This window comes from Drosophila pseudoobscura, chromosome X (genome assembly GCF_009870125.1).
Source record: "Drosophila pseudoobscura strain MV-25-SWS-2005 chromosome X, UCI_Dpse_MV25, whole genome shotgun sequence".
Classification (NCBI taxonomy): domain Eukaryota; kingdom Metazoa; phylum Arthropoda; class Insecta; order Diptera; family Drosophilidae; genus Drosophila; species Drosophila pseudoobscura.
This window is the reverse complement of record NC_046683.1, coordinates 52,133,807-52,151,082: the sequence shown is the minus strand read 5'-3', so window position 1 is coordinate 52,151,082 and position 17,276 is coordinate 52,133,807. Positions and strand designations below refer to the sequence as shown.

At 43.7% G+C, this 17,276-nt stretch overlaps 3 protein-coding genes across 6 annotated transcripts; 1 reads left to right on the top strand and 2 right to left on the bottom strand.

Moving 5' to 3' along the window:
• Positions 1-3,509: 3,509 nt before the first annotated feature.
• On the bottom strand, positions 3,510-9,199 carry fmt (phosphatase 6 regulatory subunit 1-like protein fmt). Of its 2 annotated transcripts, none has more exons than XM_033385647.1 (11): positions 9,003-9,199; positions 8,593-8,923; positions 8,293-8,492; positions 7,902-8,226; positions 7,525-7,838; positions 7,314-7,452; positions 7,132-7,250; positions 6,466-7,069; positions 6,344-6,408; positions 5,200-6,276; positions 3,510-5,137 (listed from the first exon to the last, which is right to left on the bottom strand). In XM_033385647.1, the coding sequence occupies exons 2-11, from the start codon at positions 8,650-8,652 to the stop codon at positions 4,993-4,995; spliced, it is 3,048 nt and encodes a 1,015-aa protein (XP_033241538.1). In that variant the 5' UTR covers positions 8,653-8,923; positions 9,003-9,199; the 3' UTR covers positions 3,510-4,992. The 2 variants fall into 2 exon arrangements, with proteins under 2 accessions (XP_033241538.1, XP_033241537.1); XM_033385646.1 differs by having other exon boundaries at positions 8,593-8,811.
• A 104-nt stretch (positions 9,200-9,303) lies between these two features.
• On the top strand, positions 9,304-12,587 carry LOC4813204 (zinc finger protein 91). 2 transcript variants are annotated; one of them, XM_015187716.2, is made up of 4 exons: positions 9,304-9,404; positions 9,666-10,605; positions 10,664-11,277; positions 11,344-12,587. In XM_015187716.2, exons 2-4 carry the CDS (start codon positions 9,702-9,704, stop codon positions 12,430-12,432), a joined length of 2,607 nt encoding a protein of 868 aa, XP_015043202.2. In that variant the 5' UTR covers positions 9,304-9,404; positions 9,666-9,701; the 3' UTR covers positions 12,433-12,587. The 2 variants fall into 2 exon arrangements, with proteins under 2 accessions (XP_015043202.2, XP_033241539.1); XM_033385648.1 differs by lacking the exon at positions 9,304-9,404 and having other exon boundaries at positions 9,598-9,791; positions 9,822-10,605.
• Positions 12,509-17,254, bottom strand: LOC4812909 (E3 ubiquitin-protein ligase SHPRH). Of its 2 annotated transcripts, none has more exons than XM_015187715.2 (10): positions 16,830-17,254; positions 15,612-16,774; positions 14,828-15,543; positions 14,222-14,759; positions 14,010-14,166; positions 13,567-13,952; positions 13,380-13,495; positions 13,089-13,317; positions 12,863-13,023; positions 12,509-12,801 (listed from the first exon to the last, which is right to left on the bottom strand). In XM_015187715.2, the coding sequence occupies exons 1-10, from the start codon at positions 16,984-16,986 to the stop codon at positions 12,642-12,644; spliced, it is 3,783 nt and encodes a 1,260-aa protein (XP_015043201.2). In that variant the 5' UTR covers positions 16,987-17,254; the 3' UTR covers positions 12,509-12,641. The 2 variants fall into 2 exon arrangements, with proteins under 2 accessions (XP_015043201.2, XP_001353822.3); XM_001353786.4 differs by having other exon boundaries at positions 12,512-12,801; positions 14,010-14,163.
• Between the last annotated feature and the right edge of the window lie 22 nt (positions 17,255-17,276).

Below are 17,276 nucleotides of genomic sequence, written 5' to 3'. Positions count from 1 at the left end.
ATTTTTTGTAGCATACTTTTTAGGGCCACATTGTGATAAATAAATAAAATTAAGAAATAAAAAGGAAAATACTAAATGAAATGTTAAGAGTTTCATTGGGGATGGGATATGGAGTTGATTAAAAGTTCTCTTCGAATATGAATCAAATTGTATCGCTTTATTGATAAACTTCAATACGAATTCAAAGTGAATTTCTATCGTATAATGCACAAATCTTATTGTTAGACAATTAATGCTATTACTCGTACTGGTTGCTCGCTTCTCTTCTCCGGCTTCTTCTTCTTTTTTAATGCTTGTTAATTGTTAATTCTTTTCTTGTATACTCGTTTAATGTTAGGGTACATGCAAAACAATCACAAATTGTCTTTAACTCTGCTAAAGCGTTTGTTATCTCTCTGTGTTTTTTTGGTGTGTGTACTCGTAACTATGTGTGGGCTTTCGTTTGCAGTATGTGTGTGTGGTTGTGTGTGTGGTTGTGTGTGTGGTTGGTGTGTGCGTTGAGCAAAACGTAGACTGGCCTAAAATAAACACTCACAAATACTTGTTACACATCTCCTGTGTATGTAGAAATGCGACGGTAAAGGTATACGGTAATTATATATAATTATATTCTTATTATAGATCGGAGCATAAAGTTAACTATTCTGTTTCTGTTTGCTTGATTTCAGTTTGGAACTACACTTTAGTTTGGTTTGCACGGGGGCTAACACTTTAGTAAAGTTTGAACAAAGGTCGTATCATCTTATCTTTCTCTTCAACAAATGCATCGAAAAAATCGTGTATTTTTGTCATGCTTCAAACACCCTTTACCGCTCCTCCACTCTTCTGACTTTCTGACATTCGTTTTAAGGCACTTACTCAAGAAATTCCAGATTCCAGAGTGTCTGTCCCTTGGGGTTTCAGTAGTATCTCTTCGTAGTTTCGACCAAAAGCAAATCAGCGAGTATGGATATATATATATCTGTGTGTGTACTGTATGGGTGTATGTGTGTGTTTGGGTGTCTGAGTGCAACTATCACCTTGAGCACTTAATAATATGTATATATATTGTTAATATTTTGTTTTTGCTTTTATAGCAAGTTGTAGCTGCGACAAATATGTCTGCCTTTGGATATTTGACGATACGTTTTGCAGTTCTCAAAAGTCTGTACTCGTTTTACATACATACAAAGTTAATAGTATATATAGTATATAGGGGGTATAGTTCTTTATAATTATAATATACTATATGTATGTATAGACACCAATAGTTTTGTTAATCGTTAAGAGTAATATGCAAATTCTGTAAGTTTTTCTTGTCGCTTGGTTTTCTTTTCATTTTTCATTTCATTTTTAGTTAGGAATATGTATTGTATGTATACGCGCATTTGTTTGCTTGTAAATATCTAAACATAAATTCATACATGAAGCACACTTGGGTTCGGTTCTTTCCGTTCTCATCGACTATTTGCTAATTATGGTTAGTATTTAGTTCATTCCATTATCCATTATGTTAACAATTTGCTTAACTGTTGTATGGGATTTCTTAATTATTTTCAAATATAGATGTTTTATTATATTGCATGTATGATGTTTAAGTTTGTCAATTATTTGTTGTATTACAGTTTGCATCATCTATCTTCCTCGTTGTTGTTCCCGCTGGTTCTTTATTTAAGTTAAGAGTTAAGAGAATTATTTTATTTATTTATTAAATCTTGTGTCCTATTCTCATCTCCTTTTCATTTGGTTTGCAGTTGGAAACCATTGTAGCATTTGTGGGCATTGTGGGAGGGGGCTTTTTGGGCTCTCAAGGGATTGGCTTAATTGAAATACTGAATTGCTGAACACATCCCGACACCGGATACCTTAGATTCGGTTCGCGGGTTAGAAAATATCATTATCGTATCGTTATCATCGTTATGCAGCTTTAGTTTTATCTGAAGTTAATTGCGCCACGAAACAATTACAGTTACAACCTTACTTGCTCTCTTACGATATCGAGTAATGCCTAGTGCATGTCACAAAATACTGAGTTCCCTTCCTCTGGGGTGTTCTGGGGTGAAACAATCGATGAGAAATCAATCAATTAATCAATCAATCAATCAATCATTATAAACGACATTTGTATATGTATGTATACGTAATTAGGCCTGCATGCGTGTGTGTATAACTCTGCTCTGCATCGGGGTGATCAAAACATTTCTGAAGACTTTCTTGTTCACAATTGTTCTTAGTTCTCGTTTTGCATAAAACTTTGGACGTTTGGTATTCTTATTTAAGTTTATAATTAGACAAACAAAATGCTTAAAACTGCCACACGCTAGACATTGTCTACACTTTTCTGTTTTTCTTATCAAGCATATACATACATACTAAGTTTTTCTGTACTCGTTTCTTGTATTATTATTGCTTAACATTTAAAAGACACACAGTATGTAGGTGGAACTATGTCTAGGATAATGGATAGCTGTGTATTTCTATGTGTGTATGTTGGTATGGTAAGGCATATGCACAAGGGAAGGATTCGATCATTGGATGTAAGATATTAAGTTAGTTGTAAGAAACGAAGAACACGTAACTACAGAAGTGGGGGCGGGGAAGACAATACTAGGGTCAATTATATGTACATATTACACGGTTTACAATTGGCTGTTTGATATGAGTATTTTTAAGTTTAAGACTTAGTTTTAAGTTTAGTTTCGGTTCGCATGAAGCTGGAGAACTAAAAGCTAAGCCATCCGCCATCACCATCCATCAACATCATCTCTGATTATCTCTATAGATACTAAATACTACACATTAAAACTCTCTCTCTCTCTCTCTCTCTCTTTCTGTCCCTCTCTATACCTCTCTCTCTCTCAATTAGATTTCATTGCAGTACGTATTGCTGTTCGGTTGCTGTGGTTCATATTCCTGTTCTTCGACTGTTCGCCTGTTGATTGTGTGGTGCCAACGAATTTAATTATATAATTAACTTTCTTTAATTGTCAGTTAATGTGTGTGTGTGTGTGTGTGTAGTTCGTGTCGAGAGTGTTTTCGTGTACATGATAGCTGTGTTGTGAGGTGTGTGGTGTCCATTAGTTGATGTCTTACACTTTGTTTAAATTAAGTTTTCTTTATCAAATACCCTGCAACTTCATTTAATTATCACAGTTTTTCATCAGAGATAGTTTAAACATTTCATTTTTCTCATTTCTTTCTTATGTTTTGTTTTTCCTTTTTTTTATGCAAAAATAAAAAGCAAGCGATTGGAAATTTGTGCAAAAATATTCTACTTTAGTATTCTATATACTTCAAACAGGTTCGGTGCTTGAATCAATCGGTAAACGAAGATTCCTTTTCTTTGGGATAGGGTCTTGGGGAATGTGGGGCTTGGGTTTGATTATTGTTACACACATCTCTGCTTGATATGCTGCATGCTCAATTCTCTTTTCTTCACTTATCTTACAATTTAATCTACATTCTCTAGATTAAAGATTTTTATTTTCTTTTTTTTTCGTTTGCGTTTCTCTTGTAAAACAAACATCAAGTTTACTTTTAAAGTAGTTTTTGTTTTATTTTTAAACATAATTAAAGTGTAATTTATTTGGAAGCGAAAGATGGCATATTTGTATTTCTTCATTTTCATTGCTTATTCTGTTTTCTTTTCTTTTCTGTATTTTCTTCTTGGTTCGCTAAAACATTTTCCAGCGGCAACTTGAATAGAAATATATTTAAAAACAATACACAAAAGTAAGTAAATTTAAATTTAAAATGTCTTCTTGGAAAGTCTTCATTTGAAATTCTCGTTTTCTGGGAGGGGGAGGGAGGCCTACAGAAAATCGTTTCTATAAGTAGGTTTTAAGGAGGTTTGCTTGTAGATTCTGTGTATATCGGGGGTGTACTTAGTTCATGTTCGTCCTGACAAATGCTTGCTGTTTCTTTGCTTCTTGTTTTCAGTTATTTCTATTGCTTCTGTTTCTTACTCTGTCATCTGTTTTTTTAGTTTCTTTCAGTTTGATTTTTGTACTTTCGACAAAGAATATTTTTTGGTTATACCGATTTGTATAGAAACAAAGTCATAATGGCAAAAGACATAAGTATATTTGTACATACATAAATATGTAGTAATATACCTCATTAATACATAATGCGTACTTTTTTGTGCTTGCAGCATGTGTGTGTGTGTGTGTGTTTGTTGTGTTGAAAGTTTTGGTATTTTGGCATTGCTTTTGCTTCGTTTTCATTCAAGTTATTGAATCGCACAAGTCTCCAACACGAATATTCAACAATACAAATTTGTGTGTGTGGGGTGTAGGAGTGTGTGTGTGTGTGTGTAAATGTATATGTATATATATATGTATGTATAGATATAGATTATCCACGAAATACAAATACAAAACTATTCATACGACATTACTTGTTGCATGGTAAATTTTGGTACTTTAAGTAATGCTCATTCGTTGCCTAACACATTGAGAGTATTGAAAGTAGAAGCACTAAAGCACTAAAACGACAGACTTATACAAGTACAAGTACAAAAAAAAATACAATTCACTTAATTAGGAAGCGTGAAAGAAGTTACAAATTAAAATAATTGGCAATACGAGCGAGGAGCAGAAGTATTCAACAATAAACGTTTTTTTACTTTTAAACATTTTTTTTCATTTCCATTTTGGTTTTTTTTGGGCGGGCTTCGGCCTTTTGCTAATGCACAAATTGTTTCTTGTACTTTTGCAGCCTGTTTTTGTTGTGTATATAATATATATATATATTTATATAGACGTGTCTATGCATGTACGTATAAGTAGTAGTATGTGGTATATATTCATATAAATATGTAGCATATGCATGATTATGTATGTATAAGAAATGACCAAAGAGCAAATCAAAGGCATTTTTACAAATTGTCGTCGACACATTTTATGCTATACAAATTGCAGATTGCAGATTGGGTAATGAGTGCGTGTTTATTTGGGTGTGGTGTGGGGTGTGGTGTGGGGTGTTTGTGTGTGTGTTTGTGTGTGAGTGTATCTATGTGGTGTGTGTTGCAATCTCAACATTGTTCGTCTTGTTGGCACTAGCGGCCGTCAGCTTCTGTTGCTCCGCTGTTGCTGTGATGTTGCTTTCCTCATGGCCATCCACGTTGTTACTGCTGCCGTTGTCGTTGGCATGATTGCTGAAACCAGAAAAGCAGAGAGAATTGTGAATTTGGGATACAATCGACTTGCACTTGCTTACAATTCGTTCACTTTGCTGGTGGGTCCATTCGAAATGGGTGTGGATTGATCCTCCGTTTCACGATCCCCACCCAAGGGCTTGGTCCACATTCCCTCGTCGTCTTCGTAATCATCCTCGCCATCCAACAACACCGACTGCAGTCGGGTAACAATCGATGTGGCCTCGACAACACTCGCCTCGCTCGCCAGCTTGTCGCTGGACGACTTCTCCACATTAGCATTATTGTCGTACTCAGCCTGTTGATCGTTGCTGGATGCATTATCCGGGACAGCTTTGGGGCTCATGGGTTCATCATCATCATCATCATTGTGCGCATGCGACTCTTTTTCATCGCCGACAGTGGCCGGAGTGGGTGCCAGAATGTCCGGCACTGATTGCGATTCCTCGTCCACGGGGGGCCGTGATGTAGGCATACCCAAATCGCTGCCAAAGGTGCTAAAGTGCGCATCGAAGTCGGCAAAGTTATGCGTATTGAATTCCGTGCCCCAGTTCTCGGTACCAGTGTTGACCTGAGTAGATGCACCGGGAATGTCCGAGAATTGTACATCCATGTCCCAGGTATCGGCCAGATTGCTCAGCGTGATCGAGTTTTTCGTGAACATGCCGTGGCTATGTCCATCGCCAGCGCCAGAGTGAGTGCCCTGCTCGTCCTCGTCATCGTCCTCGTCATCGATATTGCGACCAAATTGAAATAGATTTTGATCATTGTCCATGGTAAAGACAATGTCCTGCAACGTGTTGTCCAGATCACTGTATCCCATGTTGCTATAGGACAACGTTCCAATGTCCCAGCTATTGGTCTCGCCCAAATAGTCCTTCGAGCCGCCCGCATTGTACTCGTGGTCCTCGTGCGGATTGCAGTTAGCCAGCATCTGGTTCTGCTGCTTCGCTGCAAGCGTGAATTCGCCAGTTTCCGCATCGATGAGCGATTGCCAGAGCTGCTGCTCGGCCTCATCCCTGAGGCTGGTGACCATCAAGGCAGCGATATGTTCAGATTCTGATATACAATTTGTAATATGACGGAGAATTTTGATGAGATGCCCCATGTAGCCCAGTCGACGGCCCTTTTCCACAGATCTGGAGTCGGGAAAAATCATGGCATTAGGGATAAGCGCTTCTTAGACTAATCTGCGTGAATACTTACTGCGCCTGCGCATTGTGCTGCCAAAAGTCAATCAACTTGGAGATCAAGTGACAGTTTACAATCAACTGAAAGGAGGGCCAAATTAGAACAGGAACTGGACAAGACCTTCATGTCCAACTTACATGCGTTTGCATCTCTGAAGGCAGGGCATTGGGCGCTTCCTTGGTCTTGTCCAGATCATTAAGCGTTGTTTCGCTCTCCGACTTATCTGCTGCAAGCGACAGCTCTCCTCTATCATCCTCCAAATTGTTCTCCACATGATTCTCCTCCAGCGTTGGTGCCGCTGTTTCCTCATTGGCGGACACTACAGTTGTCTGCGGTTCCGGTTCTTCTGGAGACTCCTGGGGGTTAGCTTCCTGGATGATGGTTGGCGTCTGCTCATCGGTCTGTACCGCCGCTTCCTGCGCAGCTGCCACTTCGATTTCGATGTCACCATCCTGATCCTGATCCTGATGCACGTTGTTGCCACCCTCCTCCCGCTTATAGTCGTTCAAGGCATTCTTCAACTCAACGTCGAACTCCTCTTCGTTGACCTTCAGGAAGGCATTGATCAGGCAATCGGCGGTGAAGAAGTCAGTGGCCTCCGTAGAAGCCGTATTATTATTGGACAGCTCATTGTAGAACACCAGGTGGAGGGCCTTCTCCGTTTCGGTGTGCAAAAAGTTGTTCCAGCAATACTGTTTGAAATACTCCAGCAGCAAACTAAAGTATTCCGTTGCGCAGATCCTGAGGGAAGAATGGAGATTCAATCATTGCAGTGCGGACTCGGGGCAAGCTTTAAAACTTACGCCTGTTGAATGCTCTCGTGTTTGGTCTCCAACAGGGCAGTGAACACACGACACACTTGAAGACGTGTCTTCCCAAAGGGGGGCGTCAACACGGCCGCTGTGGTCTCAATTGTGGATTTCTGCAAAGCAATATATTGGATATAGAACTGGCATTTCTCTTAGATTGAACTATGAGAACTCACCGCGGGCGGGTTCTTGAGAACATGAACGAACTCTTGTAGGCGTGGCGCCATCACAGTGATCACAGTCTCCTGCACCTCCTGATGGAATTCTCGTTCTCGCTTCTGCAGCAAACGCTGACGATCAGAATTGGGCTCATCTCTGTGAAAGAGCGGGAGGGTAGGGTAGGGGCAGATAGAAACGAACCAGTGATCAGGGAGCTCAGCGACTTACGTGAATGTAATTGGCTTGATAAGCGTAAGTACAACCGATATTCCTGATAAGATGGCGCTCTCTTGAGCGTTTGGTTCCAAAATCACATTTAACAAGGCTTCAATTGTATCAGCAGATTCAATGGTTTTCAATATTGGATTCGAGCCATCAAAGGCCGGCTCAAATGAATCGTTCTCCTGCTCGGTTTGACGCATTAGGCGCCCTTGGTTAATAAGATCACAGAAAAAGTCGGCAACATTTGCATGTTTATCGGTTTCTTGAGGATTACGCAATATTGCAATCAGTCTCTCCACAATTTTATCTTCAGTTAGCCACTGCGAAAATAAAAAATATTGAAGTGTTTAAGAGTGCTGAAAGACGGGAACCTTGAGACTCACTTCGAATAGGTTTCGCTTCAGTTGACCACCCTCGATGTCCTTCATCATTTGCATTATTAGATCAGGTATGACCGGTGTGTCAAAGTGTTTGCAAATAAAATCCAAAAAGGTCTTCTGCGATTTAATATACTCCAGGAGTTGTAGGCACATGTGTTGATACGAAAACCAATCTTGTTCAGGCTTTTTGGTAAAGAGCATGCTAAACGTTTTGCTAAAAAACGACGACAGCAATGGATTTAACGGTGGTTCTTTTTCCAGATATGAATACAGCAACTGTATTGTGTCCGCATCGGACAGAAGCTTCTCATCAAGGGACGGTAGGCCGCTATTTATTAAACATAATCAAATCTATTTAATTAAATGGCAAAAAGAGAAAGATGGCAGAACTTACAGTGTGAGTATCTCACAGGACATGTTTGCGTAGCGAAAACGCTGTACCATGGGCAGATCATCAGAGGGTTCAGTTGTGATTAGCTCAACCAGACGCCTGATCACATCGGCACGTGTAAAATAGTTGACGAGAGTTTTCTTTTGCGTTTTGCATTCTTGCAGTATGTCCTCCTCATCTAGAAATTCCTCTAGCTTTGAATTCTGTGCGATGTGTCAAGACGAAAGTGTAAGGCAATGAGTGGGTGAGTGGACAAGGAGACGGAGACGGAGACGAAGACGCTGCAGGTGGCCACAAACTTACCTCCTTCTCTAGTAATGCCTCTATATTCGCTGAGGGCGCATAACCCTTGTCCCAAAACATTTTTCGCAGGAACGTCTTGGCGGTGACACTTTCAGGCGGGGGGGAACAAGAATTTTTATTTCGGAAGCTTGTTAGCTTTTGTTTTGCTTTGCGGGCTTCACTACTTTCTTGGATATTTTTTGCACGAAGAATTTATTGTAACGTAGCATACACAAAGCACTGCGGGGCAAGAGTAAAGGGCAGTCAGTCAATTAAAACGAAAACGCTGCCGACTCTCGCACAAAGTAATGCGTAAATTTTGTAATTATGCTAAGCAGGTTCCACATATACACTATAATGTAACGCAAGGATGAGTTTTGGCTTGTTGGTTGCTTTAGATTTGTGCAGGGTATCGTTGCGGCCACACTTACGATTATTTTTGGCTTGGTATTTCTCACGATTTGCTGCAGTTTTGATTGTTTTTCGTCCGAAAAAACCACGCTAAAATTTTCTTCTCTGCTTTTGTGTAGAGCTGCAAAATATTCGATAGTATCTCCCAGTAATAAATCTATTCATCGATACCCCAACCACCCGCAATATTTGATATCGAATAAAACTGAACTGTTCAGCTTTGGATTAATATACTGATTTTGTTTTAATATTTTTGTTGAAAGCAGTTTTTGAATTGACGAAATCTAAACAAAGTAAACCCAAGGCGACTATGGTTATAGTTTTACAAAACAAAAATTTTGTCTAAACGAAATCAGCTTTGAGTCCGATATGGAATTTTTTTGCTTGACAATTTATTGCGCACTTGAGCACATTGTGCAGCGCCAATCGTTTTTAGGAATGCCTTTTACCATTTCCGATGGCGATCTATAACGGCGAACAAATCCAGCGACTTTGAAAAACAGAAAAATAGTGTCTTTTTCCAGAACTCATTGATCCATGTATATTCATATTAATATTTTCGCCTGTAAAAAAAAACATTTTATCAACAAAAAAATATATCGATATATTGATATATCAATATTTACATATTCGCTAAATTCTGCCCTTCTGACGCGTAAAGTTTTTCTGAAATATTTTGATTTCCAAAAAACTGGCCAACACGTCGTAGCGGGGGCAAAATGGATGAGGGGGCACAGTACTCCATACAATCGGTGTGCCGCATTTGTCTGCAGCACCTGCAGAAAGATGCCTCCTTCGATCTGTTCCTGGTCCCGGGCCTGGCCAAAAAACTCTGCGTGTGCACCCCGCTGTCCGTGGAGCAGCAGGATGGATATCCCAATAACCTGTGTACCAGCTGCTACTCCCGGCTGAATGACACGCACGAGTTCCAGAAGCTGTGCGTGGACTCGGTGCAGAAGTTCCAGGACATGGTGGCGAAAAATGTCTTTTGCGTCGTCTCCACGAGCTCGCAGATCAAGAATTTCGATGTTCTGAATGTGGCCGGACATGAGGGGGAACTGGTAGGGGATGAGGAGGATCGCATCAACTTTGATCCCCTGTTGGACCACAAAATGGAGCTGATCGAGAATGAGGAGGATGTGTTCAAGATGCTGGAGCATGTGGATAAGGAGGCCGAGGAGGCGGAGATGGAGGTCAAGCAGGACGCTGAAGATGATCATTTGATGAGCGTATTTGCCGACGAATCTTCGGTGGAGAGCGGCAGTGACATCGATGAAGACGTGGACTTTGAGCCCAACAGCAGCGATGGCGATGACGACGTGCCCCTGTCCCAGCGTCTGAAAGGGACTCTCCGCCAATCGTCCAAGGCGAAATCCAAGAAATCCAGCGGTACAGACGTTAAGGAAGAGGATGAGTTCTTGTCGGGATCAGAACCTGACGAAGACGGCGAAAGCTCGAGGTCCAAACGAAGGAGGATTCCCCCCAGCGAACGTCACCTGCATCGCATCATCGATTGCCACATCTGCCACCAGAAATTTAAGAAAGCCATCCGCTACGAAGAGCACATGAAGCACCACAACGATCTCCTTCCCTTTCAGTGCAAGGTGGAAACCTGCAGGAAAGGTAATCCTCTCTAGCAATCACTCTTAAAAGAAATATTAACTAACGTTTCAATTTGGAGGTTTCACAACGGCAGGCGGCTTACGCCTCCACATAGACCATGCCCACACCGAACTGTCGGAGGTCCACTCGTGCAGCGTCGATGGCTGTGGGAAGAGCTTTCCGCGCATACGTCTGCTCACGTTCCACATGAAAAAGGTGCACAATATAGCAAAGTCAGCGGCCCCGCCTCGCGACTATCCCTGCACGGAGTGCGAGAAAGTATTCCGCTGTCCCATGGCCCTGAAGAAGCATATGTACAAGCACGATGGCAAGGAGCTGCCGTTCCCCTGCAACATCTGTGGCAAGCGGTTCGTGATCAACAGCGCGCTCAAGGATCATCTGATGCGGCATGCGGGTATCAAGAACTATGTGTGTCCCTACTGCGGCGTGGGCAAGACGACGCGCCAGGAGTGGAACACCCACATCCTGACGCACACCCAGGAGAAGAAGTTCAAGTGCCATATATGCGAGCATGCCTCCCACAACAAACAGAGCCTGGCCAATCACATCAAGATCGTCCACGAGAAGATCAAGAACTATGCCTGCCAGTACTGCGGTAAAACTTTCGGGAAATCGCATGCCTGCAAGATCCATGAGATGACACACACGGGAGAGAAGCGATGCGAGTGCAAGGTAAGAGACAGAGATCATCCAAATGAATGGAGTATCCTTTTACAGTCAAGGTTTCTTTGATTTCAGGTCTGTGGCAAGAAGTTCCTCTATCCAAAGAGTCTAACAAAGCATTTGAAGACGCACGAGAAGCGGGTACTTCGCGCCATTGAGACCTATCGCCAACGGCAGGTGGAAATGGGCGAAACGGCACCCGGGGAACAGGTGGAGAACACCGCAGATGTTATGGGAGTACCTACCGCAGGTGGAACCGAATCGAGTGCGGGTGCAGAGCCAGTGATGTCACAGAATGCCGCCGATGAGCTGCTGAAAGTTTGTGCCGAATCGGTGGCCACCATACCCAAGGATCCGCGACGTGTCCAACGCGTAGACATTTCCCAATTGGCGGGAACTGCTGTCAATCCCATATCGTCGGTGTCGGTGCCCTCGTGGTCCCCGCAGGAAGTGAACTTCACCAAAAAGGAGGGCAAGCACATTTGTCCGGGCTGTGGGCAGGGCTTCAACAACATTGGCAATATGAAGAGACACTACAAGATCATCCACGAAAAGGTCAAGGACTTTGCCTGTCGCTTCTGTCCGAAGCGATTTGCGAAGGCCCAGACTTTGCGCCACCACGAGTGGATCCACACGGGAGAGAAGCCATTCGAGTGCAAGACCTGTGGCACTCATTTCCGCCAGGAGACTGCCCTCAAGCGGCATCAGCGAACGCACGAGAACCGGCCGCCTGTTATCTCCTCGAAGTTCTATGCAGCCCGCGAGGAACTAGAGGAGCAAGAGCGCAGCAAAAGGGAAGCCAAACGCAAGGCGGAGGCAAAGCGGAAAGAAATTGCCGAGGCGGCCAAGGAGCAGCTGTCGTCGCTGCACAAACTGGAGACGACCGACAGGAATCTGCACTCGTACGACGAGTACCAGGAGGCTGCCGCTGAGCGGGCAGCTGCCTCCGCCGAGCTGCAGGCACAGCAGTTCGAGGAGAATGAGGTGAAACGGCGGGCAGACGAAGAGCGGCGCAAGATCCAGGAGGCCGCCTACGAGCAGCTGCAAAGACTGCAGCAGCAGCAGGAGATCGACAAGGTGCAGACCTCTTACGATGGCTACTATGCGCAGAAGGCCCATGCAGATGGCACCAGCCTCGATGCCCTGAAGATCGATCATGTTTGAGGAAGAGGAACGGAACGGAGCCCAACGTTAAACGTTGTCCTTGGGCGTGGGGGAAAAGCAAATACTAATGTAGATGTTTTATACGAGCAGCAATAATTGTATATTCTTTGTCGAAGATATAGGGGATGTAGTTATATAAAACTTTTTTTAAACTACTACTCTTTACTACTTTGTCAATATGTAGTACACTTCATGGAAAATCGTTTAGTCTACTCCTTGAGAATGAAAAGCTTCTTTAAGCTGTCCAACGTCAAGTTCTCTAGATCCCAGTGCGTACCGAGGGTTTTACTATCATCGGCTGATGAAATTAGCGACAGAATATTCTCTTCAATGGTGCCATTCACTATAAACCGATGAACTGTCGTAGCTCTATAGAAGAACAAGCCATAAGATCAAACATGGAACATTGATTATCGAAAGTGAAACTTACTTTGTCTGGCCGAAGCGATGAATACGACCAATGGCCTGGCGTTCATCGCCAGGATTGAGGATTGGCTCCACCAGAAACACATGTGTGGCCTCGATCAGATTCAGACCCTTGGAGCCACGTGACAAGGCCATCAGCAGGCAGGTAACATTCATTTCTGTGCTCTAAAGGAGGGTTACAGAATGCTGGTTAGAGTGCGATAATCATTGTTTAAGCACTCATAACGAACCTTAAACTCATCCAGATCCATGTTACTGCATTTGCGGAACACAATCCTATTCAACCTCAGTGCAATTGAAATTTGCTCTAGTATTGCCTGCCATTGCGAAAAGATGAGGATCTTAGCCTGATTATCGTCAGCAGTAATCTTGAGAATCAGTTGCACTATGCAGGTGATTTTCGTGGAAAAGCTGCCAACCATCGTTTTTGCCACCCCAGGACGAACGGAATGATATAACCTACAGAACAGAAAGTGATAGTCAGAGATATACATATGCCAAGGCTGAGAAGCATTTCTTACTCCGGCGAATCCTGGCGACATATGGGACACTTTGTGCTGCACTCGGTGTTTTTTTTCCTCTTCATTTCGTCGAGACAGTCCTGGCAAATAAAGTGGCCGCAAACCATCATAACATACTGCAAGAGAGTTCAATAGAATATAAGTGTTTAGCTAGTGCGATATTTATCTGGTTTATGATTATATTTACTCTCGAATCCTCATCGGTCTGGCAAATCGGACAGTTCCTGGCACTGTTGTCCTCCTTCAAGTGCTTCAAATACTTGAGGCGTCCATTCAGCCGCGTGAAGTTACGCTGTGCGATTTCCAGTTTGATCAGATTCGTCCGTAATTGCTCATCGACCTGGCCCCTCAGGATGCGGAAATTCGACTGCTCTTTGGGATCATCGGTCAGCAGAATGCGCATCTTGCACATTTCCAGCTCATCGAATGACTTCACCATATACTCCACCTCGATCCAGTACTTGGCCATGGATTTGGCCAGTCCCTGGAGACAGGAGAGCAAATCCAATTTGATTTTACACTCGCCAAGGTAGTCGCTGAATTCTGATTTTGATCGCACGAATGTAAAGATTACTGAAAAAAGCGATACATTAATCAAAGATCAATTTAATTAGGTTATTCACTCTGTACTTTTCAGAACACTGATCTCCACGCTGGGCTTCTCCAGGCCTTCGGTCATGTCGTTTTCTTTGTCAAACACAAGACATTCGAATTTATGCAAGGTCTCACGAATCTTGCACAGACGACAAGTGCGCGGCTTTTTTGGTTTCTTTTTGCCTTCATTCTGCTGGAAAAATGCCAAGAAGCTACAACTTGCCGCTACATTATCAGGGAGCACTCACCAAAATCTCAGCCAGATGACAATCGGAAACATTGGTTATAAAACTAGTGATTTCCGCTGTTAGGGCCTCTCCCGCCTTGACTGCCCCAACAGCCCGACCAATGATATCTTGCAGATACTCGAATTCCGAAAATAAGTTGATCTTCAGATCCTCGAGACGTTGGTGCCACATTTCAATTACATAAATAATGCCCGCTATGGAGTGGACGTGCTCCAATTTATCAACAACGACATACTGCACCTTGCTTAACATGACATCATGGAGGGAATGCTTGAGGTTGACCACTGTGGCCAGAAATTGGACAATGCTGCCACGGAACTGATCCTCCAGCGTGTGCATTTCAGATATCTTCAACTGGTAGGCACTGAGAGCCGATTGGAGAACTTTGGAGGTTTCCTCCAGGTACTTCCACCCAAACTTTTGCATCTGTGATTTATAGGTGGTCTCCTCGATTTCGGATATCCTGTCTTGAGGGGCAGCCAGAGCGCTCGCTTGCAGAATGTTATAGAGAGCATGAATCTGGAGCACACTGTCCACGCTGTAAAAGGAAATAATACGGGTACTGTACAGGCTTATAACTGAGCATTTTTAGCTGATTTTTCTTACGATATGTTGTCTTTGTTGTAGTCCGCTGCTAGCTTCAGCAAGAGCTTGTACTGCCTGATGGCCTGGTGGTAATGTTTGCGTATAAAGTATATGGCTGCCGATCCATTGTACGCCGAGGCCCAACTGCGAAGCTGCTTCTTGCATTCGTTTTCGTTGTTGGATATCAGATGATTTAGGAGGTCCTGTGGATCCAGAAAGGATAACGTGTGCAAACTGTTGTTGTTCACGACGGGCACGGAACAGGTCTTGCGTATGCGCAAAAATGGTTTTAGGATGATCCGCAGCAGCTGCGGAGAAATGGCCGCCAGGCGGGAGCTGTTGTCCTCGTTATGATGCGTATTCTTTGCCACTTCCTGGAGGAACTGTTCGTGGCACTTATTGTGCTCCTCGCGATAGTACAGAGATTCCACATTGCTAAGCTCCAGACGATGCACCACTTCAGTTTGCGGTGGAATCCCAAGCTCGTGCTTCACCTTCGACATGCAGGTGCGCCACAAGCTGTGCTCCAGCAGATCCAGCAATGGCTTTGGGTTGTGGTTCAGCTGGAAGGACTTATCGACAGTCTGCCAGGCAGCGGGCGGCTGGCAGGCCTCGTTGAAGCCAACGAACTGCAAGAGTGGCGGCAGATCGTCAATAGTTCCAGTGACGGCCCAACGATTTACAGCCGGCAGCATCCGCACCATTTCCGCCGCATTCGAGGTGGTGCTCTCCACCATCTAAAAAAGGGAAAATGCATTTATAACATTTCGAAAGAGATGCACTGGCTACATGTCTTCTCTCTTACCTGAGCCTCGTCCAGGCAGACACGCCACCAGTTAACCATGAGAAGCGGACAGCTGGGACGCATATAGCGCTGCTGGTGGCGCATTTGGCGGTCGGACTTGTGGTCTGCGGTGTGATGAATCTCATTGCGAAGGATAAGAAAATCTGTGAGCACAACATCGTACTTGGCCAGCTCCAAGGGACTATACCACGAGCCAGAGTGCAGGCCGGGGTACAGTAGGACCTTCAGGGCAGGCGAGATGTGCTTTTGCATCTCGTTAAACCACTGCATCTTAATGGCATTGGGCGAGACTATGATGGTGGCTCCGGACTCTACCAATTGCGTGTTTTCCATGTTTCCCAGTTCCGACCAGCAGCTGGGACACACATATGGGGGATCATTCGCATCCCGCTCGTCACTGCTATTCATACACTCCTCGTGCTGCCACAGTTTGCACCTTCTGCACTTAATCTGGATGCCCTTTTTTTTGGTGCAAATGCAAAACAGTTCTTCCTGCAGCCGCGGCTTCTTTAGAGGCACGTAATCGTCGACACTCTCTAAAAGTTCTAGCCAATATTTGTTGTTGAATGTGCCCTTAACTCTGGGATTGAGCAGCAGCATGGCAAGGAACTCCACCGTCTTGCCCAAACCCATTTCATCTGCTAGGATGCCACCCGGGGGCAAAATTATCTTTGGCAGTTTCTCCTGAAACGGATAGAACTGCAGACAGTAGTCATGCTTGAGCACGCGTGTATGTCCATCCACCGCGTGCAGAACGGAGTAGTTCCCAGTAAATTCATTTGACTCTTGCTCGCGACTAAGCATCCAGCAAACGCTGCGCTCTTGGTATTTGCGCAACGTCGACTGGAAGCAGTCGGGAAGTTCCAAAGGCTTGTCCTTGCCCTCTCGCGCCTTCTGGTGTCTGTCGTAGAGAGCATCGTATAGCTTCGTGGACACATACGTTTTGAGTGGTCGCTGATACAGCTTCTCCTGCTCGGCCACTGCAAAATCCAAGCTGGTCTCCAGGCAGAAATTTTTGAACACAATTGGCAATAGTATGGCAGCCATTTCCATATCAAGCGGACGGGGCTGGGAACGAGTCGCCTGCTGCAAAAGCACCAAGATCCATTTGGCATCTTTTTTTATGGCTTTGAAGACCAACTTTCGGGGACGCTCGACTTCGCCTGCAAAAGCATGAGTGAGAATCTTCCAGTTGTGGTAAACTTTTGTTCAACTTACACTTTTTTATGCATTCTAAGAGTATCTTTGCATGCTCCGGCCCAAAGAAGTGCATTAGTTCCCAGCCCTTTATGGCATAAGTGAATTGCGAAGGCTCGCTCACAGATTCTATGGGAATTTCATCTGCGATTTCGCATAAAACAATAGGAGGATTCATCTTTTATTTCGCAGCGAAGGAACACGAATAGACCCTCGGCCTCGTGAACTCTGCGAATAGTTGAAGAAGTTAAATGTACAATTATACATATATTTCCGTTTGATTCTCGCAGGACTGGGAGTTGAGAGTTGTTTAGCGGGCGCCGATGAAAGAATTGGAAGCTAGGGATGTATCTCGATATATGTATGTATGAGTTTTTGTCGATATTTTTTGTTGTTGGGATTTGTGTTTCTGAGATTGTATTTGACTGTAGATGTTACTGTAAAATGTGAGTTAAATAAGGGGAACTC